Raw genomic sequence first — 22,198 nt, forward strand, 5'->3', positions numbered from 1 at the left:
CTGCTGTCCTTTTGTTTTGGAGCCACAGAGCCAACAGGCCTGCAAAATTGATGAGCTTGTTCACGGCTTGTTGCTTAGGGGACAGTCAGGGGAGGAGTTTGTGTGTCAGGTGATACAGCCAGACTCAACAAGTTACATACACACACACATCAGGTGATTATGGGTGAGTTTAAACCGAAGATCCTCCTCATATCTATGATCCAGTGTGTTATCACTACCAAAGCGGAGTATCCATGGCCTTGTATACTCCACGTAAACTGTTTATACTGTGTGCATAATTCATCGGCATTGTAGTCGAGCAGCGCGGCCTTGACGTTCACCCACCAGCCCGGCTTCAGTTAGGTGTTAGTGTGTGTGAGTGTGAAAAGAAGGAAGTGAAGAGTTTTCACGTCGCTCTTTAATCCTATATGAGGGGAAGCCAATCCTATTAAGCTGTAGGTTGGAGTTAGTGTGACAGGTCACTCGTGGTGTCCCGCTGTTGTGTGTGTACGGGTGTGTGTGTGTGAGTGTGTGGCCTGCTTGTGCTATTTCGGCTCTCTACGGACTACTATAGCCACTAATTGCTCCATCTTTAGGGAACGACTTAATCCTTGTTATGCCCTGTTTTCAGAGTAGCTCCATAATCCCAGTGATGGAATGATGTACTTAAATATTGTACTTAAGTAGAATTTTGAGGTACTTGTACTTTATTTGATTATTTACATTTCCCGCTACTGTCCACTTCCACTTCAGTCAAAAATTGTACTTTTACACCGCTACATTTCTTTGGAAACTTAATGGTTACTCATCGTCAGAGCCGAGGTACATCAAATACATTTTACTGATGTGGCTGAAATCACAGATGCAGATGTAAAAATGCTTTAAAGTACAACGAAAACTCATGTTAGCTTTAACTGCTATCGAGAGCAGAGGCCACGCCCCTTTCTGGTGGACCTCCTGGGACCTCATTTCAAAAAAGCTCTGTATGGTAGTTATTGGAGGGAGACAAATATTTTTTTTGTGCCGTGAGCTACACATGTGATGTTTGTCCATTTAAAAGGTCATTTTCCAAGTCAAGAAAGTCCCAGTTGGTGGTAAATAAAGTAAAATATCATCTAGTTTTGTGTGAAACCGCTCAGTGAACGACAATTCTCGTTCAACGCTCGTCACCAACAACAACATGGCCAAGTCATGTGAAAATCAAAGTACAGTAGTTTGTTAATATACAGGAGCAGCTGTACAACTTTTAAGTTACAGGTTTAGGTGAGCGTTCGACTAGATGACATCACTAGCGCTGCTGTTGGCTGTGTGGTCTTTATTTCACAGACTTTTACGACAAACTGAGACTTTCTGAAGATTAAAAATTATCTTTAAAATCCACAAACATCATATGTGTGATTCATGGCACAACTCAAGCAGGATAGAAAAAAATGAAGCATCCCTCTACGTTCACTATCGTACAAAGTTTTTCTGAAGTAGCGTCCCATGAGGGAAACCGGATGAGGCGTGACTTCAGCTCTCTGTCTCTGTTTATAGGCAAGTAAAAAAGTTGCATAATGCACCTTTAAGACTTTCACTAAAGTAACATTTTAACGCAATATCTTCACATTTACAACACTTTTAACATCACTGCACAATCCCCGTAGCAGAGGAGGACTGAGGGTCTCAACACTTCTTGCATAATTGTTCTAAATTCACTGATTCTTGTGCAAGTTTGACTCATTGCGTGCAACATGTAGGCAGAAGGTTGCTCAAGATTTTTCTTTCTTTCTTTCTTTCTTTTTTTTGAATGGCAAAGTGAAGAGCGGTTATTTCATCATGATCGTAGCCCCCACTCCCAGTTTGACATGCAGCCAGACTCCCTCGGTGACTTCCACCACCGAGGAAGAAACAGGCAGGAGGAGCGTTCAGTCCAGTCCAGTGAGGCTTTTCTTCTGCACTCCGTCACTGTCTCCTCTCCTCGCCTCTCCTCGCTCAGACGGCCTGTCAGCTGACTGTGCCCTCTCCACGGAGCGGTAAACACTTCCAGCGCGGCCCCTGTTGACTCTGCCGTTGGATGCTGTTGATCCAGGGACGCACCGAGGCTTTCTCTCTCTAAATCCAATGAGATGAGCCGTTTTGAGCCGCTTGCGGGAGAATTAACCCCCGGCTTCGACTTGTAGTGCTCTTTCTGCCGTTTTGCAGCAACGAGACGCAAAAGTTTGAGCGTGAGTTTTTTTATTTTTTTTTTTATGGAGATGTGCGCACCAGCTGGAAAAAACGCGCAAGTTTGAGTGGAGTAGAGTGCGCGGGGGTGAGGAGAGGGCAGCGTTTTCCATCAGCACCAGAAGCTCTGAATGGACCACTTGATAGTCTTCACCTCGCATCGGATTTACTTTTCAGCCTGGGAAGGTTTTTGTGGAGCTTTAGAGAAATAAACTCAGGGAATAAAAACACGAGTTGTGATCAATATGGCTGCGGCGGAAAAAGGTAAGTCGTGAGGGCACCGGAGAGGGTTTCTGTGGTCGGTGTGTGGAGGTTAGGAGGCTGTTGTGTAAAAAGAGAAGTGGTGTCATGGTTTATCTTTTATATTGTTTTTAGTTTTCCATCTGTGGATGGAAGAGATGGAGGGGAGCCCAGCTAGAGTTTTGGTTTCTGTGGACTTTTATTTTATTTTATTTTATTTTATTTTAAGGTAGAGAGTGTTTAATGTTGTAATTTTGCAACCCAATAGATGTTTCAGGCTTTAAACATGCATTAGGAGGACGTGCGTGTGTGTGTGTGTGTGTGTGTGCGTGTGTGTGTGTGTGTGTGTGCGTGTGTGTGTGCGTGCGTGCGTGCGTGTGTGTGTGCGTGTGTGTGTGTGTGTGTGTGTGTCATCTGAGCTTGAATGGGACGGTGATGGTTACATTATCACAGCAGTGGGGAGCCGATTGTTTTCCAGTTTTGTCAAGTCAGACAGACACAGCTAGAAAAACACAGGAAGTGAGGTGATCAGCTTTCCCATCAGAATAAAAGCATTATAAATGCCCCAGGAAATATATATATATATATATATATATATATATATATATATATATATATATATATATATAAACAAACAGCTATGCAGTCTGCCTTTAATCCTACATCTGTAATGTTATGTGTCTGCTGCTTGCCTGGATAACTAATGTTTTGGAAATTGTTGGCAAAAGTGGTAACACATTGTGTCGTTCTGTGTCATTGTTTTAGAACAAAGCATGGAAAGCTCCAGACTCGACACTCTGCTGTGACATCCACCACTGTTACTGGGAAATAACACACTATATGTGCAGTTGTGCGGTTGTTTAATTAATGCCACAATATTTACTCAAAGTAGAAATGTACTGCATTTATCGTCGCTCTCTTAACTTGTCCTGATAAATATGAAATGTCCACAGCATTCCCTTCAGATGAGGGGGATTTTGGGATGAATATATTGATCATTAAAATAACATTTCAAGCCTGGATTAATGTTGGAGTATTACTAAAGCATATTACTCTCTGTAGGCCTACATTACTGCTGCCACACAAGTCGGTCAGTTATGCAGTAAGACTGCACAATGTAAATCATAGTAAGGATATACAGGAAAAACCCAATGGACGACGTTTAAAGTTTAAAGGTGCACTATGTAGTTTTGGGGGATACGTATTAATCAGAAGAGAAGGCTGCCTAAACAAACTAAACTCCTGTTTTTAGGACTGAATAAACAAACTGACCTTAAAGGACGGCACAATCACGGCTTTCTAGCTTCAAACAGTGTTCTGGGGACCTTATTTTGAAATAGAAAAGATAAAGATAAAAAAGATAAATATTTCTGAGTTTGTATTATTACCTCATAACATTTATAGCTCACAATCTGGGCGCGAACTGTGCAGAGACATACAGTATGAGGCACAGCTGTTTACATGAAAACATGCTTCAGGGATTTCATTTTATTTTTGTAGCACAAAAGGAAAGGAAACAAGTCCCTATGAAGAGCGCCAAGCTTCAAAGCCAGTTATTGTAGTGGCCAAACCGTGTAATTACATCGACATGTGACACACTGCGGCCCAAAAAGACTTTTTCCCATAAGCTTACATTGTGAAAGCAGCGTCTGTAAAACGGTAGATACAATTTTTTTGAGCGTCACGACCCCACAACATGGAAGATCCGGGTGTTTTCATAGCCGGGAAGTCGAGCCACTTTGACCTCAGCAACAGCAACAGGAAGAGTAGTATTATTACGGGTTGACCGATCTGGTTTTCTCAGGGTTGATACCGGTTATTAGTAAACAAGGAGACCGCTGAGCAGCTTTCATGGGAATAAGCAGAGGTCCGTCTTCATGGCTGTGTCCAGATCTTAATGTAACGTCCTTGAAAGGAAAAGACAGCAATTTATTCCAGTAACTGATTACTTTTATGAAAAACTAAATAACATTACTTTGTAACAAGTTACCCCCAACACTGCTCGTTGGATAATATTGTAGATAGTAAAATTCTCAGTTTGAATCATAGTGCTCCTTTAAAGTGAATATTTTTGTTTTCTTGCTCGCGTGATTTAATGAATGTTGAATAGTACAATCAAGTTTGTTGCCTGTTTTCATTTCATAACTTAAAACCCCTTGTCGCCGGTTGGGTTTTATTTTGAAATCTGACACCGGAAACGCCCCCCCTTTAATGCCGTCCGACTTGACACTTGGTGCTGGTGTGTGATCGGAGTGCGGCAGTATTGAAGGTAGGGGGAGGGGCTGCGGTGAAGGAGCAGAGTGTTGCAGGCAGGACAGAGCCCGGACATGAGGGAGAAGGGGAAACACGGTAGCCGCTCCGCCGGCTTCGTTGACCGGCGTGTCATCGTCCACCGGTCCGCCGATCGAGGTGCGGTGCGGTTCTCCACTTTTTCTTTGCTCATTCTCTGCTTACTGAGGCTTTTGGTGGCTGCTAAACACCTCCGCTGCGCTCCGTCTCTGAGTGTTGTGAAAGGAAGCTGCGTTTGGTTTTACAGGAGAGCTCCAGATATACCGCAAAGTGGCTTCTGCTGCTGCCTCTGATGGCATCTCCCTCTGCCTCTTCAGATGATCACTGTCCTGTAACCTCTAAGACAGCCATCGGTGCTGCAGCTTCATGTTGTTGTTGTTGTTGTTGTTGATGATGATGTGCCACAGTCAGATGAATAGACAAAAAGAAACAAAGTTGCAGGGGGGCTATGCAGCTGCGGTGAGGTATGTTGGGTTTGATAGACGCTCCGAGGCCTCCTTTAAGTGGCATGATCAAATAAGTGAGACTGATGTCAGCAGTGAGGGCTTGATTTTCCTCCTGTGGTGTCGCATCGCATCTCTCTTTCTTTTTCTTTCTTAATCCGGGAAGTTAACATGAGGATTTTATGATTTCACCCCCCCTCCTCCCTCCACCAGGTGAGGATGCAATGACCGGGGACACGGACAAATACCTGCGGCCTCAGGACCTCAAGGAGCTGGGGGACGACTCTCTCCCTCAGGAGGGGTACATGGGCTTCAGCATAGGAGCCCGCTCAGCCAGGTAAGCACCTGTCATCTTTTTTTTTAATCATGATGACCACTGATGGCCTGTGGTGCAGTGCTGTCAGCTGTTTGCTTGTGTTTTTTAGCACACTGTGGGCCAGGTTATGTTGTTATCTTGCTGTTGATGCCGTTTTTCACCCCATGCACACAGATCTGACATGAAACGCAGCCTTTTTCTAGACTGTAAATCAGATTATCTCCGACACACACACACACACACAAACAGAAAAATGGAAATCACCAGAGAAAGCAGCTGGAAAGTTGCCATCCAATGATTCAACCTGACATAATGATTCAGCGTTTTGCGTGGCCTCATTCAAACCTGGGCAAAGATTACAGATGGCCCCTGTAGAGTGACGCCAGCGTTAGAGGCTGCATCTTTGAACTTTGGTGTCTTCTTCAGTGAGCAGCTGCACATCAAAGGCCTGAGCCCAGTCCCCATATAGTGGACAACAAAAAAAATGAAGTGTGTAGTGGAAAACTGGCAGGCTCCAGTGAAAACACACCAGTGCCGTGCAGCTCTGGAGTGTATTGTAGCCACGCTAACAGATGGCAGTGATGGTTGGATTGATAAACACAACGACACTAGCTGTGACAGGAAGCTGCTTACATCAGCGGGCCACGGCAAACACGGGAAACAGCGAATTAAATGGAGAGGTTCCATGTCAACAAGTTTGTTTGACGAGCCTTATGGGCTGATGCTGGAAAGAGTTTGACAGGTGGGATTATGGGAATTGTTGTTGAGCAGTTTAAAATATTGGTTGGTGACCACGTTTCAGCTATTCGCTCATTTACTGCGGTTTATTTGTATGCCCAGACCAAAACGAGCACTACGGATACAGTTGTCATCACTGTTACTTACAAAGTAGGGATGGGACGAGGACAAATTTGGTGGATTGCGATGGAAAACAGTCTCAATAAGTGGATCGTGGTGGATTTACATCGTTGGGATAGTTGTATAAGGAGATAATCGTGAATATCCTCACAAGAAGGACTTGAAAAAGCTGTCTAGCTCGCTGACGTACGGTCCTACATTGGTTTCCTGATTTATTTTGAGTTGTCACAGCCTGTCACCGTGGCTGAAGGCTCGGCTTGCACATTGCATCCCACAAAAACAAGTTAAATCTGATGTGTGTAAATGCTACGGATAAAAGGATACCACCATTTATTTATCTTGATTTGTGCAGGAGGACCTTAAGATTTATGATTATTGAAGATTCTTGTTTTGTCTGAAGATTTGTTTCTTAACAAAATGTAGGTCAAAGTGATTCCAGTATGTTTAATGCGATCCAAGTTGTTATTTTAAAGTTTTCAGAATATTCTGGTGATTATCGGGATCATTTTGTGAATCGCGAATATGTTGGACAAGATAAACGTGACGTTACATTTTCATATCGTCCCGTGCCGAGTGAGCAGTTTGAAATATTAAAATGATATGAAAATGTAAGAGTTTGGTGACCACATTTGAGGGTTTGAATGTTCAGATATTTCCTTGTTTATTGCTGTTAACTGTTAAATAGTCTGCCAAGAACAAGGAGAGTGCTACAGTTGTTTTTGCAGAGATTATTAATATAATCATCTGCTTGAAAATAGAGTCACAAATACTGCTGCATTTCTGTTCTTGCATATAAACGAACGGTCTTGAGAAGCCTCTTTGCAGAAATGTGAACGTTATGCTCTGTTTTATTGATCAATGATTGTATGATGCTGAGCAAGTTCTTTCCTTTTCCTTACCTTTCTGTTTATGACATCGACATTGCATGGTTTGCTTTTTGACCGGGCTGCACACACACACTTGCAAATAACAAAAAAAACAACCTAGAAACACTTGCGCCTAGTCGTCGCAGGCAGCGTACAACCATGCAAAAGCACAGCATCAATGTCATATAACGGGGAGGGAAAAAAAGAAAGCCACATCATGCTTGAATGTCTTCAAAATGCTTCGCTTTTCACTTCTTCTATTTTGTTCTTTTCCTTGTTTTCCTGCACCCTGTCCCTCATTCTAGCCCTAGAATCAGGTAAGAAAAGAGTAGTAGTTGTAGTAGTGGTAGTAGACAACATTAGCTGTGAATGCCGTCCCTCCCTTGTGTCCCCCTTGAACTGCTGTTTAACCCCTACACCCATAAAACCGCTAATCCAAACCATGAGTCATCCGTCGTACGTTGGTGTCATCCAGTGTTGCTGTTACTCTATTTGTGCTCGCTTTGTTGCTGTTGTGGTCTGAGATCCATTTTTAGCTGATCACCATTCACTTATTTTCTCACCCTTCTAAGAAAATCATCTGCAAAATGAAAATGTATTCTTATTTTTGACGTAAGTGTGGGAAAAGAGGCGGTCTCGCTGGAAATGAGAAAATCAAAGCCACACCTGTGTTTTATTTGCAGATCTTTCTTCAGTTTGAGTCGTGTGGACTAATCCCCTTAACTTTTTGATGTGGCTTTTTATGAAACAGCACTTTTTTTTAATCTATTTTATTTTTTTAAGTGCCACTGAGTGTAACTTCCAGGGATCAAACGCATCAGTTTACTCGTGATCCATCCCTTTCATCCCCCCTATTTAGATGTTATTAATTGGATATATCCCGGCATTAATCTGGATGGTTCTGGATGTTGAATCATGGTTTGCAGAGATGGAAACTTAACTCTGGAATTTAGAAATCCCCCCACATACATCAAGGACACTCTGCCGCACATACACAGCGCTCACATGGACGCACAATGACTCAAACAACTGTCTGCTTGAGTCCACACAGATGCCTCCTTAAAAACACAGGACCGTTGTGTACATGAGGATGCGTGACAGAAAAGAACAAGTCGCTTGGACAATGCAGGGTTCTGCAGGTCCCTAAAAGATCTTAAAGGAGACATATTACACTCATTTTCAGGTTCATTATTTTAACTTTGGGTTACAACTAGAATGGATTTACATTCTTTAATGCTCAAAAAACACATCAGTTTTCTTGTACAGTCTAATCTATTGTCATACCTCCGTCTGAAACGCTCTGTTTTAGCTCCTGTCTTTTTAAGGCCCCCTCTACTAAATACCCAGTCTCTTCTGATTGGTCAGCTCAAACATGCCTGAGCCAGCACCGCTAACAACAACAGAGCAGCTGTGCTAAATCAAATCGTACCTGCCGAACTAGCCATTAGGCATAAATAATGCAAATGTGTGACGTAGTGTGAACAAAAAAGTTACTGAATCAAAGGCGGGACTACTGACGAGGCGTTTCCGGAGCGGTGCTCTCTGTGGGAGAGAAGAGCTTCTGTCGGTCCTGACTTTGACCTTTTTAACTTTCAAGACCTTTTACGTCAACAAGAACCGATATAACACACTGAAGGAAGGGAAAAAAATGAAAAAGCATAATAGGTCTCCTTTAAAATATCTTAAATTCCGTTTAAGAATTATTAAGCCTTAAAAGTTATTAAATAGTCTTAATTGTTGTAGATTACTATCCACTCAAATAGCGATTTTCCCTGCTATGCTAGGATTAGAAAGAGATGGTTTGTCCAAAAGTCAGTCCTACATTTTCTGGCTGTTTGATACGTGTAGACACCCTGTAGCGGGAAGTCTAGTTCACAGCAAGGCAGACTTGATTGATCAACAATACAATGAATGGAGTCGTGTGGAAAGAGGAAGGAAAGCGACAGAGAAGGACAGGGGTCGGAGGAAAGCAGTAAGGTAGAGAAAAAGTGAGAAAATGACTCCGACTGAGTGAATTACAGGGTGGCACAGTAGAGTCGCAGCAGCATGACTCTGAAATGGAGATAGTGGAGACGGGCATTATGGAGAAGGCTGCTGGTGAGTGCCATGACACGCAGAAATACATAAAGGAAATGGAGCAAAGATGTTCAGGGCGGAGAGGAGGACGGACAGAATGAGAAAGAGGAGGAAGCTGTGAAGAACAAACAGAGTCCGGCTGAGAGCAGAGGGGGGGGATGGAGGGTGAGGTGGAGGGAGGTCGTAGCGCGGCGCTGCCATGCCAGCGAGTCCATTCAGGCCGCTCAGAGTTGCTTGGTAACTTCGATGGTGTGGTAGGCAGGCTGTGCTGAATAAAGGGCTTCTCTCTGTGCTGAATAGTGTGCCCACTCAAACACGCTGAGCTCTGCATTTTCTCCCCCTCTCGCTCTCACCCGTTCTCTCCCCCCCCCCCCCGTCCCTCTCTGCACTCACACACAGGACTCACATACAGTAAAACACTCGGGACAAAACGAGGCACAGAGTTGTCTGCTTTGTCGCCGGGACTGTATATTTTCTGCGAGCCCCTCACGGTGCACGAACTCATCATAGACATTTATTTTAAGCACAAGAGCATTCTGGCTCTTCTCCGCTGATCACGTCGCCGTAGCAATAACAGCACGAGAGAAAAAAACAAAAAAAACGCTGAAAGGAATCTACAGCGCTGCATCGAGTCTGAGTGGCTGCAAAAATAGGCACACGTCACAGCCATAAAGCAGACTGCAGCAAGACAGATAGAGAAGACCAGCGTCCCTTTTGTATTTCGCTGCTCCGAAACAGGTCTGGGTCAGCTGCTAATCTTAGAATAAAGCGATGTCGGTCTTTGAGCTCGAGTCGGATTTAACAGCTTGGAACACTTTTGAGTTTAATCTTATTTCTGTTACTGTCGAAAAAAAGATCTGCACAGAGACTTCTGCCTGCCAGGTGCAAATACTCACAGTCCACTAATCTGTCACATTTCATCATGTAGACACACGTAGTCACATCCGTGATGCACACCAACCACACCTTCATGTAGAAGTAGTCTGTCAGTCTCGTCCTCTTCGCCTCTATCTCTCAATGCAAACAAACTGACCTCACTCTCATTTCCATCTCTGAATAACTTCCTGCAGTATCTGATCCCTGTTCAACTGCAGGCTCTTCCGCTTCTCTCTATTTTTCCACTTTTGGACTCTCTCTGTCCAGTAAAAACTTGGTTCCCTGGAGGTTGCATGTAGTAATGGATTCCTTGCTTTTTGTTTTATGTCGTGTGCCCCTGCCCGTCACTTGTTGTTGCCCGCGGCGCTGGGTTGCGTGGTAACATGTAGCCTCCGCTCCTTCAGTTCGGATAGGTCCAACACGCTCAACCGGAGCTCCTTCGCACGAGACAGTATGATGATTGAGGAGATTCTGGCACCCACGAAGGACACGGTAAGACCTTGTTTCATTTCTTTGTTTTCTACTCCTTGACCTTTTTCTCTTTCTCTCAGACTCTGATCACCTTCTCCTTCCCTGGTATATTTAGCCGTCTTTCTGTCAATGGCCTGCTGAAAACACAGGCTGGGTTGAAGCAAACTAGGGAACAAGGTAGCTTTACTTGTCTTGCACAAAGGTCATAACAGAAGCAGTGCTGATGCCGTGTTTGCTTTTGCCAAAGTGCTGAGGGTGAGTGTATGGCACCTTGACATAGAGTTTATTCAAACTTAAGGGCTTTGAGAGGCCTCCCTTCTGCTTCCTCATGGAATAAAAGCTCTGCAGAGCTTCTCTCGTGCCTTGTTTTAGTCGTCAGAAACAAAAAACAGAACCGCAACCTCTTACAATATAAACAGTGTTTGTGATATAACCTACAAGTTCGGTGACAACATCGGCTTAAATCTAAAATTTAGTCTAAAAAATGTCACTGTAAAGGCTCAGCTACACTGAGTTTTTCTGTTCCCACCCTCAAAAAAGGGGATGTTATGGTAGATTATATTATCGAAGCAGCAGCGAGTTAAGAGTTGGGCTTTTAGTGAAATGTAAATCAACGGCAACAAAGCAGTAAAAGGAGCATTGCACCAAAACAGTCTAATCCCTTTAAGGGCATAAAACCTGCACAAGAGATGCTCTCAATTTATTTCAGCTAAACTTACTTCTGTTTCTATAGACAGTAATTGTTTTTTAAAAAAAGTCAACAATGAAATGTTTTGAGGACAAAATATATTAAAACCTCTTAATAAAAATGATCATGTGATTTTTTTATTAATCCGTAGTGTTATGTTGCCCTCTTGGATGCTGTTATGGTAGATAAAACCAGAAAAAGTGCCCTTCCAGTTCAGCTGGTGCCCTTTTTAAATTTTTGCCCCTGCCCCTCAAACATCCTGAGTCCGCCACTGATCATAAATTTCAAACTGGGGTTTTTCCTCGGACACTAATCCTCCCATCAAAAGCTATAATCGTTATCGTACTATAATTGTAACATATGATATGTGAAGTTTCAGTTACATCTGCTACATTCTATAGTGGGATTGTATGAATTTAGATGCCTTAGACTGGCTCCAGATCATGTTTTCTTTGGTGGAAATTGAATCATTAGTGAAACAAAGCACCATAATGTCCCGTGTCTGGACCACACAGTGCCCTCGGTGTGACTTCTGAACTGTCTCTTTTCTCCCCTATAAGCTTCAGAGTGTCTGTAAAGACATTTCCTACTTGGTTGACCCCCTCAATAAGGTATAAAGTGTTCGTGGATGTCCGACTCATTCGTCAGTTTTGTTATTTTTCAGTCACAGCGGTTCAGCTCCCATTTCTCTTGAGTTTTTGGTCGTTGTGTATTTGTTTGTTTTGGGTCCGTGCCATTCTCATCTCATTCATTACTGCTGTGTTTAGTGAATGGGTCGTTCCCATGCTACTTTATGTCATTTCCAGTTTTTTCATCGTTGCACATTTCAGTGTACTGCAACCGGCAAGTTTTAGTAGCACATTTATGGAGCTATTCGTTGTGTCTTCTCGTCCCGATTGTGGCAAAGCTGCAGATAATGGTGACAAATTTAGCTGAATAATGAGTCAAGAAGCTTTAAATGTTATCAGCTCATTGCTCCATACCGTGCATGACTGAAGGGTTAAAAAATAGACGTGTGTCACTGTCTGTGAAATGATTAATGATTAGCTCAGTCTTTCCTTGCATTCACTATTTTTCTGGTTTCTTTCCTCTAATACGTTCATTTATCTGCTGTCGATCTTTCTCATCTCCTCCATCTTCATCCTCTCTTGTTCTTCTCATCCCTCCTTCATCTTCATCAATCTTCCACTTAAATCTCCTTTTCCTCTCTAAATCATCTTTTCACTTCCTCTTCCTCCAGCACCTGGCTGTGACCAGAGACTACAGCTCGGAGTGTATGCGGCGCTACAGCTGGACTCCGGACACCATGGACCACAGCCACAACACTGTGTCCAGCCCCATTCACTCTGGGTAAGAGCAGCTGCACTGTCTCCTCTGATCTATGTCCTACGGAAACAGACACCACATAGACTAGCTCAGTGCGTGCATACAGACACACAAACTGCTCACACATTCAGATAACTACTGCAGGAATCACACATTTTAAATGCTTACTGCACACAACTGTTGTATTGTCCTTTTGTTCTCCCCCCTAAGAGTCAATATTCAGCAAACCCTGCGGCACTGATGCAGACGAGGTGCAGGGCTGTGGGATTTCTGCAGTGCTGCTGCTGTACACACGACATTACAGCGACAAAACACCACCCGCTAAAGCTCTCATGTCATACCATAAGTCTAGAGACACGGTCCCAAAAGTCTCACCCCCCCATGTTCACTGACATCCTCATGGAAACAAAGTACCGACTCATGACTCGTGTTTCATTTGGCTAAACTGATAAGATTCTGCCCTCATGTCATTCACATAATTTGAATATATGACGTGATGAAATAATAACAGTGCCGTCTCCGCACAGAAGTTAATGGATTCCTTTCTTTGGTGTGCTGCTCAGAAATGAAATACAGGGATCTGTCATGTGCAGTTATGGTTCCTTTTTCCTATTTTTGACTCATTTTTAAGCCTTTGTGTGTCTATTTTTATATTTTGTTTGTTGTCATTTTGTCCTCAGTGTCTTGTGTTCTCTCTTTCCCTTGATTTTCTGCCCCTGTTAGTTTTGAATCTTTCATCTCAGTAGTTATTGCAGATCCCAACAGTGTTTCTGAAAACTGTGATACTAAAACTAGGTTCTGGGGGTTTGCCTCCTGCATTGCCTCCATGTGTTTATTTTGCAGCTTGTCCTCCCCGCTCCCTCAGTATGACTCCAGGTGATGACTGAGTTCGCTGCCTTCACCCATGATGCCGCAGTGATGTCACTCACTCCTCCATCTCTTAGTCTCCCCCACTCTCATTTCACCACTCTTCTTCTTCTTCTTCTTCTTCTTCTTAGCCTTCCTCTCCTCCTCATCTCACCCGTGTGGTCTGGTGTTTCATTTGCACTGCCTAGATATTAGAAGTGTGTGTAGTCAACGTGTTTGGAAGTCTTTCATTGACGTGCCATCTCCCCCCCACCTCTCTCTCTCCCTTTCTCACAGTGCACATAAAACCTTCCTCACAACCTTACAGGCATTCTGCTATTTGCAACACACAGTACAGAAAAAGAAACTCAGTGAAAAAAGAGCCTCATTTGGCTTTAGGCATAAGGGCTGCTCATAAAAAGTGCATAAACAGAGTTTGTCTGTGCCTACACCCTCCTCCATCCTCACTCTTTCCTTGTGTCAATAATTATATTAATGGGAGATGCCACAATGTGCTCATAATTTGAAGAATGGGACACATCACATATAATTCACATTAACCCTATCTTGGAGAAACATCTGCGCAGGTGTTTAATATTTGATCACTGAATGCTGCTTTAGAGGAACTGAAACCATGGCAACGGTCTCACCTTCAGCCTCATGATTGGAAACTAAACTTTCTGCAGCATCATTAGCACCCTGTTTAGTTTCAGACAGTGTTTAATGTTATAAATCGAGGCAGAGGAAGGTGAGAAGTGCCTGCTTTCAGAACTCTGAGCATCTTTTTTTTCTTCTTTCGATCGTTCTCTCTCCTGTTCTCTCTCTATTTTTGTTATTTTCTCTCCTTTCCTTACTTTGTTTGGGTGTACGGTGATCACAGCATGGGAATCGTCCTCCTCACGTGTGTCCGTCGTATGGCTTCTGTCCATCTTTCTCTCTCTTTATGTTGCGTTTCCTCCGCTGACATTGCTCTTGTTCGTCTCGCAGGTTCTTGGTGAGCTTCATGGTGGATGCCCGCGGTGGTTCCATGAGAGGCAGCCGCCACAATGGCATGCGCATCATCATCCCTCCCAGGAAGTGCACGGCGCCCACACGCATCACCTGCCGTCTGGCCAAAAGGCACAAGCTGGCCTACCCCCCACCCATGGTGGAGGGAGAGGGGCTAGTCAGCCGGCTGGTGGAGGTCGGACCGGCTGGGGCTCAGTTCCTCGGGTAGGGCGCTTGCGACTTTCCTGTGTTGATGATTTTCAGTTTTCAGCATCAGGGAACAAATCAAATTAGATATTTGCTGAAAATATCATGACTCAGATAATCGTTAATTGCAGCTTATTAACCAGAAATTATCATTAAACCAAAGAGAGCTTCTCAGCTGCTCTGATGTTTTATGGTTTACATTTCCTCAGGCTGTATTTTCTCTTTCAGTCCTGTCATTGTGGAGATTCCTCATTTCGGCTCCATGCGGGGGAAAGAAAGGGAGCTGATTGTGTTGAGGAGTGACAACGGTGACACGTGGAAGGAGCATCAGGCTGACGCCAGACCAGAAGACCTCACTGATCTGCTGACTGGAATGGACGAAGGTAAAGAAAAGGTCACTCAGGGAGGTCCAACAATGATAGCTTTGTTGTCCGCAATGCAAGAGAATGATGGCTGAAGGTGAATCACATCGTAAAACCTGCACTACATAACCCAGGGCTATATGTCAGATGGTGACCTAGAAAATCAACTCCAGAAGGATGTTTTTCAGTTTAATTCAATCTGTTTAGCCTATTTATTGTCCCCTTTTTTCCTCTTTGACCAACATGTCACACCTCAATATCACCTAACATTTAAGTGCTTATATAAAGTCAGAATTTGTTTTTAGAGACAACAACCACTGATTGTTGCTTGAACTACAAGAACAGGTGAAAACGCCATTTTCCATGCACTGGTCAGTTTTGAGATTTTGGGGTCTATTTAGCTTACATGACATGTTTTGTTTCAGACTTGTGAAAAATGTGTCCAAAATTACCATTTAGGTTTTTGTTTTAGTTCAGATTTATGTTGTAGACCCTCATGCAAAGGAGTGCATATTTAATTGCATATTTAAAGCATCGGAAAATAAATATCAAATAAAATATCAGACAACTGGTAACTGGTGGTTTCAGGGTGATACTGTTAGTTAAAGCTTTTGCCCTATTAACCCTTTTTGTCGAAAAATATATAAAGCATAGTCGCACTAACATACATCAAACTTTCTGGTTTTGTTCTATTTTATATTCTGAAGGTTTTTACAGAGGGGTTTGTTCATACAGCCTGTTTTATGTAACATTTTATCCCAAAAAACATGGCAAAAATTTATGATTTTTCCAGATATCCCAAATTCGTTTGCAACTTGCTTCATCCAATGTTGGGATTTCTGTTCTGGAAGTGTGGACAATGTCTAATATGCATATTTAATCATTACAATTTAAAAAACGATCCCTAAGATCCTTATTTACTGTTGCATCTCCCTGTAAAGCAACATTAGGTCGAAATTCACATGAAGTAATCGTATATGTAACGCTGTGATCCTACCCGCTCACTGAAATTACATAGTGCAGAAACAAGTGACAGGGGGGCGGAGTGGCTGAGACAGAGACACCATTCACCCTATTACAAGACACTGTACCATCAGCATGATTTGAAGCTGTTATTTTAAGGTGAAAAAAAAGTTACATAATGTTGCTTTAAATCATGTTTACAAGAGAAATATCTTCTGTCACAGAGCTGGACAGTCCTGCCGAGTTGGAGAAGAAGCGAATTTGCCGCATCGTCACCAGAGATTTCCCGCAGTACTTTGCTGTGGTGTCACGGATCAAGCAGGAGTCTAACCACATGGGTCCCGACGGAGGCATGCTGTCCAGCAGCACTGTGCCCATGGTCCAGGCCTCGTTCCCACAGGGGGCGCTCACCAAGAGGATCCGTGTTGGCCTGCAGGTACAGCAGGACTCCTTGGATCAGCTGAATCTCTTTCATGACTGGGCTCTTTTTCTTGAAAAACCTGTTCACTGACTTATTATTTATTTATACCTGACCTATTTTTAGTTGAATATTAGATTCCGCCTCACATGCCTGGACCCTTTTAATCTCATAAAAAAGTTCAGGGAAAGTTTGACTAGACATTTCTCAAAATGTAATCAACAAACAAACATTGAGTCTCTTTCTCTGTATCCTGTGTTTGTGTTTAGGCCCAGCCTGTGCCAGATGACATGGTGAGAGCGGTCCTTGGGAACAGAGCCACCTTCAGCCCCATCGTCACTGTGGAGCCCAGGAGGAGGAAGTTTCACAAGCCGATCACCATGACGATCCCTGTTCCACCGAGATCGGCAGAAGGCCATCCCAGCGGCCACCGGGGCGACTCTGCACCCTGCCTGCGTCTGCTCTGCAGCATCACAGGCGAGTAAACTGCAGATAACTAGAGCATGGTAACGCTGTTGCAATACCTCTGTCTGTAGGACTGGCTTTGAGTTTCAAGTTATTTTATCCTTAGATGCTAGTAAATGTTATTTGTGACCTCACACATATTTCTTCCTCCATGTATTAGACATGAAACAGAGTTAATAACTCAGAGACACCATTAATTAGATAGCCATGGGCACGTCAGGCCAGCTTTGATGTCGAAAGCTACAGGTCGATAGAGAGAAGATGAAGAACTGAGAAGATAAAAGGACGAGGATTATGAGGGCTAGAACAAAGCTTGGCTGGAAAGGCAGTGAGCTCATCTTGTTTTTTTTACAGGAGGGACGTCTCCTGCCCAGTGGGAGGACATCACCGGGACCACACCGCTGTCCTTTGTAACTGATTGTGTCTCCTTCACCACAAATGTGTCGGCCAGGTGAGACACACAAACACGCACTGTACACACACGCGCGCTATACACACAACAGAGAAGTTGACGATGAAAAACACAAAGAAAAGAAGAATATTTTGATTGTGATCAACAGAATATGAATCTTCTACTGTTTTAATAATGAATAATGTCAATTTTCAAGCAAAAACTCCAAACGTTTAATGATTCCAGGTCTTAATTGTTGCTGCTGTCTGACATTTTTATGGACCAGTGATTAAACAAAAAATAGATGACAGATTAATCAATAATGACAACAGGGTGGAAGATACAACAAACAAATCCAAGAAATTTTAATCTCTGCCAGCAGGTGTCAAAATGGTGACAATGCAGAACCATGAGTCAATTAATAGTCAGCAGTGAATCGTAAAATCAATCACAAGAGAAAAACTCAAATTACTCTCAGTTGGCACTCGAAACAACTTCTACATGACTTCTACACTGAACTGCGTTTGTTTTTCTTACCTCAACATCCCCTTTTTATCGCAGTCACACATCAGGGGAGTTCCCCTCTTGTCTGGCTTTGCAGGTCATTGGCTGATTTTAAACTGTTTATTCAATTAATTAAATGACTTGAAAGTAGTTTTTCCTCCGCCTAACTTTCTCTAATTAAACAGACATTTTTCTCCGCGGCTCTGAATGTAATACCTTATTCAAAACACGTTTACCCAAGTGGAGCAAAGTGACATCAGCCATACATTGTTAAGACCTGCCTCCTATGGTGACCTGAGCAAGTGAACTTCTCGGTTACAGTACGCAAAGTCATGAATTCTCCTTTTAACACAGGATTGGAATCATGTGGCGAGTGTGCAGCCTGACATTAACTGAGCACCCTTTGCTGCTCTGTAATTAGATTACTACACCGCTGTCATGTGTTCACCCACAGAGAAACAACCCAGAATGTTTGATTTTACTAGGTTTCACTTGTACTATGAAATGTGCGATACAAACACAGCTCAAATGTGCAGTGCAGATTTAAGCTGTTGTTAAGGCAATTGTTAAGTTGGCTGACCCTGACCCTTCCCCTCTTTTCTCTGATTTCTCCTCCACAGGTTCTGGCTCGCAGACTGTCACCAGATTCCTGAGACGGTGAGTCTAGCGTCTCAGTTATACCGGGAGCTGATCTGCGTGCCGTACCTGGCCAAGTTTGTGGTGTTCGCCAAGAGTAACGACGCCGTCGAGGCTCGGCTGCGCTGCTTCTGCATGACAGACGACAAGGTGGACAAGACCCTCGAGCAGCAGGAGAACTTTGAGGAAGTGGCCCGGAGCAAAGACATCGAGGTGGGGCTGTGTGTCTATGTGGACTTACTGCTAGACTGCAGTAAGAGTGTCGAATGAAGAAGAAAATGACAAACAAATAAATCCCTTATGTTTTATTTGGACTTCTGCAGGTTCTCGAAGGCAAGCCTATCCATGTGGACTGCTACGGCAACCTGTCCCCTCTCACCAAAAGTGGGCAGCAGTTGGTTTTTAACTTCTACTCCTTCAAGGAAAACAGACTTCCTTTCAACGTGAAGGTATGAAACGGGTTTCTCATATCGCTCTCCTCTCTCTGCTAGGATTCGCTGTCTGTCTTCATCACTCTAGTCTCTTTTGTAAATGCGCCCTGCTGATGAAAACTCAGATATGATCATCTTCGTGTAATTAGCTGACATTCATAGCAATAACAATATACTTTTGTCCGTAGCCAAGGAAAATGAAAATGTCATTGTCCTTCTGTAGAATCAACTGAATGTTATGAGTCTCACGGGTCAGAGCTTCACACTGTAACTCAATTTAGTCTTTTGAAATTTGAAATGAAATACATTCATACATCTACATTCAGCTCAATTCAATTCAAAGGGGCTTTATTGACATCTTCTGTCAAAGAATAGAAATGTATGTATATACAGGTAAAAAATAACGAGAAGCTTTTACTTAACTTTGCAGGCTTGTTCTTGAAGTGCTTTGTTACGATCACCTCGTGACGCAGTGTTTTTGCTGTCTTTTGCAGATCAGAGATATGGGCCAAGAGCCATGTGGCCGCCTCTCCTTCCTGAGAGAGCCTAAAACCACGAAAGGCCTTCCACAGACTGCCATATGCAATTTGAATATCACACTGCCAACCCACAAGAAGGTAGGATCACCATGTTTGAACAGTTCATCCTGTGTAGGCCACGTCATATCATCTACATGTAAATGAAACTGAAACACAGAAAAGTGTCCTGACATCGAGAGCAGCCATTGAGGTTCATTTGGTCCAGAAAACGACTGCCTGCTGCTTGTGTCTTTTATTAGTGTTAAAGCCTGTGCCAGTCGTAAGACCCCACAACGTACACATGCAGCCACACATGCACACCGTGCTTTGTTCTATTGCCTGGCTCACTGTGGGAACATACATCATATGCAAGGAAAAAAAAAAAAGAAATCGACACATCTCATTTGTTTGTTGTGGTGTTGATTGATCACAAGAAACTGAAATTATTTTGCTTTTGCTTTTGTTGTTTTGCTGATTATTTCTTTTAATTAATCCCGAAGATCTTTTCTGATGCCTTTTGTTGTTTTTGCTGCTCCATTTTCATCCCCTGAATTTTGTTTCCACATCCCCGCTCACTATAACGCCCCTGCTCTCCATTGTGTCATCTCTCTCCTCTCCTGCAATGCATCTTGGAATACCACAGGATATGGAGTCTGATCCTGATGATGAGGTAAAACAGATTCTTCATCATCACATGGAACTGCTTCTTCTTTGTCGTCCTTTCTGTTGGCTTTACTGCAGATGCTGTAGTAAATATTTTGTCTCTGTACGGTACCTTGGTGTGACGGATGCTGCACGTTTTTTCTTTTACACAGCTCTGACCCCTTGTAGTGCATGAGTGGAAGTTGCAGCTGTTTTAATCAGCAAGGATTTATTTATTGTTGTCATCATCCCAAGTCCAGTGGAGCCAGTTGCTGTGCCACGCCTCAGCTTGTTTTTCATCTCTATCTTCCTTTCCATACATGTTCAACAGGATGTCACCATGTCTCCATCCTTACTATTAACTCATAGGAAGTCTCACACAGGATTACGGTATCTTTTTGTCAGCTGAAGACGAAACCCTAACTCTTATCATTTGTCTACTTAGTCATTGTTTTGTTGTATTTGGGGTTCCCCTTCTTCACCCTTGTCCTTGGCTTGTGTTTAACAGAAGAATACTAACTCTCTCAGCTGCATGCCACAACAAAGTTTAATCAAAGGGAGATAAGGCTGTTTTTATGTTTGTGTATTTACATTATACCTAGTGACCATGTATGTTATGTTTCTTCTTCGTTAATATATCAACCCACTCGCCAGACTGAATGTTGATATTGGACAATTCAGGAGCTAGATTTTTGTACCCAAAAGTGCCGCCCATGCGTCAGTTTTTATGATAATTTGTTACTTGCGCAAATTCTACCGAGCACCGGAAGTATAACCGTTGTAATGTTTTACAAACGGTTTAACCTGAGCCTGGCCATCTGTCTTTTTTTTTTTTTTTTTAAGTTTACCATCAGATCATTACTCTGTATCAGCAGATATGCAAGTTCAGGTATCGGTATCGGAGAAGGAAACATCCCTAACTGGCACGAAAGATAGACCAACATTCATCACTGCGACCTCCAATCCTTTTCTTTTCACTTTGTTACATAAAGGGCACACTGTTAACTGCATTGGCACTGACTGATGGCATACACTGTAAATTTTGTAATGCAGAGTTGTCCAATATGAATTTAATTCCTCTAGACTGGGCTCAATATGAACGGTCCTATTATTAAAATTGACACAGTTACTTCTATTTAAAAAGGTGTCATGTCACCACATTTGATGATGATCTGAGGGAGTCATCTTCATGATAAAAGGACATTCGTTAAACATACCGTACCTATCTGGAACTTGGATTTCGTCCATGCTTGTCCACTTAATGGATTAGGCGAGAGAGTCAAATCACTTTCTGTAGTGATTTCAATCCAGAGACATTGAGAACAGCAGTGAGTGAAGAGATGCAGGAAAACAGTCCATTACTCCCCAGAGTAGACACTACAGTGCACCTGCAGTGCCTCCTTGTACCAGTACTAACAGCATGTACTGATTCACTAAAAACAGGGCTGTATTCATGCACTGCAGTATCAAAGTTAACAAGTTAACCTTATTATTCAGACCTAATTCTGATAGAATAGAATAGAATTTTATCATATTTTTATGTTAAAGCGTCTTTTGTTCTTTTTTGTTTGTTTCAGACTGAAAAGCCAGAGCGACGTCATACCTTTGCCTCCTTAGCTTTGCGTAAGCGCTACAGCTATTTGACCGACCCAGCAGCGAGTGAGTTTGACATTTTTACTTACATGAATTTTTTTACTGATTTCAAATATTTATGTGATTTTAATCAGTTTCAAAGGTCCCTTTATAAAGTGTACATTTTTTTCATATACCTTTAGCATAGAAAGAGATCTACCAGACAAAACATGTTCATCACTCATTTATTCTATTCACACATACTCTTTGATCACCTGTCACTCATCAAACATTTGCATGGTTTACTGTGTGTTACGCTTTGCTTACCCACCCCATGTCGACAAATAGTCTCCCTGTTTCACCTGTTATGTTATTTTACATTTGTGGAAACACTGGGAATCAATGTCTGTCTGTTCATTTATCATTTGAACAAAAAATGTTTTAATTCATGTTGAATAAAATATTCTTTTGAATTGTTCTCATTCTTATAGTGGCCATTTCACTCTTATTGGCTTTATGATTGTGTGCGGCTGTGTATATTAATGTGGTTACAGGTTGCACTTTACATTAACTTGATTTCCGTACACTGAGATTATGTTAGAGAAAGCATTTTAACACAATAT

The 22,198-nt window shown here is 42.7% G+C and overlaps 1 protein-coding gene across 42 annotated transcripts in view; it reads left to right on the top strand.

Annotated features, from left to right (window-relative positions):
* The window catches only part of LOC311270112 (ankyrin-3-like), a gene marked incomplete at its 3' end in the record, with an annotated part of 140,545 nt that overhangs the window by 96,805 nt on the left and 21,542 nt on the right, over window positions 1–22,198 (top strand). For 13 of the 42 annotated variants that reach the window (XM_084374802.1, XM_084374803.1, XM_084374764.1 and 10 more), the window contains 16 exons: window positions 5,370–5,493; window positions 7,502–7,513; window positions 10,538–10,640; window positions 11,868–11,918; window positions 12,548–12,657; window positions 13,477–13,509; window positions 14,467–14,691; window positions 14,902–15,056; window positions 16,223–16,434; window positions 16,686–16,893; window positions 17,236–17,332; window positions 18,397–18,625; window positions 18,736–18,861; window positions 19,338–19,460; window positions 20,005–20,031; window positions 21,581–21,662. In XM_084374802.1, coding sequence (XP_084230928.1) covers window positions 5,370–5,493; window positions 7,502–7,513; window positions 10,538–10,640; window positions 11,868–11,918; window positions 12,548–12,657; window positions 13,477–13,509; window positions 14,467–14,691; window positions 14,902–15,056; window positions 16,223–16,434; window positions 16,686–16,893; window positions 17,236–17,332; window positions 18,397–18,625; window positions 18,736–18,861; window positions 19,338–19,460; window positions 20,005–20,031; window positions 21,581–21,662 — 1,917 coding nt within the window. Of the gene's footprint in view, window positions 1–1,912; window positions 2,449–4,630; window positions 4,834–5,369; window positions 5,494–7,501; window positions 7,514–10,537; window positions 10,641–11,867; window positions 11,919–12,547; window positions 12,658–13,476; window positions 13,510–14,466; window positions 14,692–14,901; window positions 15,057–16,222; window positions 16,435–16,685; window positions 16,894–17,235; window positions 17,333–18,396; window positions 18,626–18,735; window positions 18,862–19,337; window positions 19,461–20,004; window positions 20,032–21,580; window positions 21,663–22,198 lie in introns of those variants that run through there. The other 29 variants (XM_084374795.1, XM_084374791.1, XM_084374774.1 and 26 more) reach the window with 14 other exon arrangements.

Source organism: Pagrus pagrus, assembly GCF_965226575.1.
Source record: "Pagrus pagrus genome assembly, chromosome: 15".
Taxonomy (NCBI): domain Eukaryota; kingdom Metazoa; phylum Chordata; class Actinopteri; order Spariformes; family Sparidae; genus Pagrus; species Pagrus pagrus.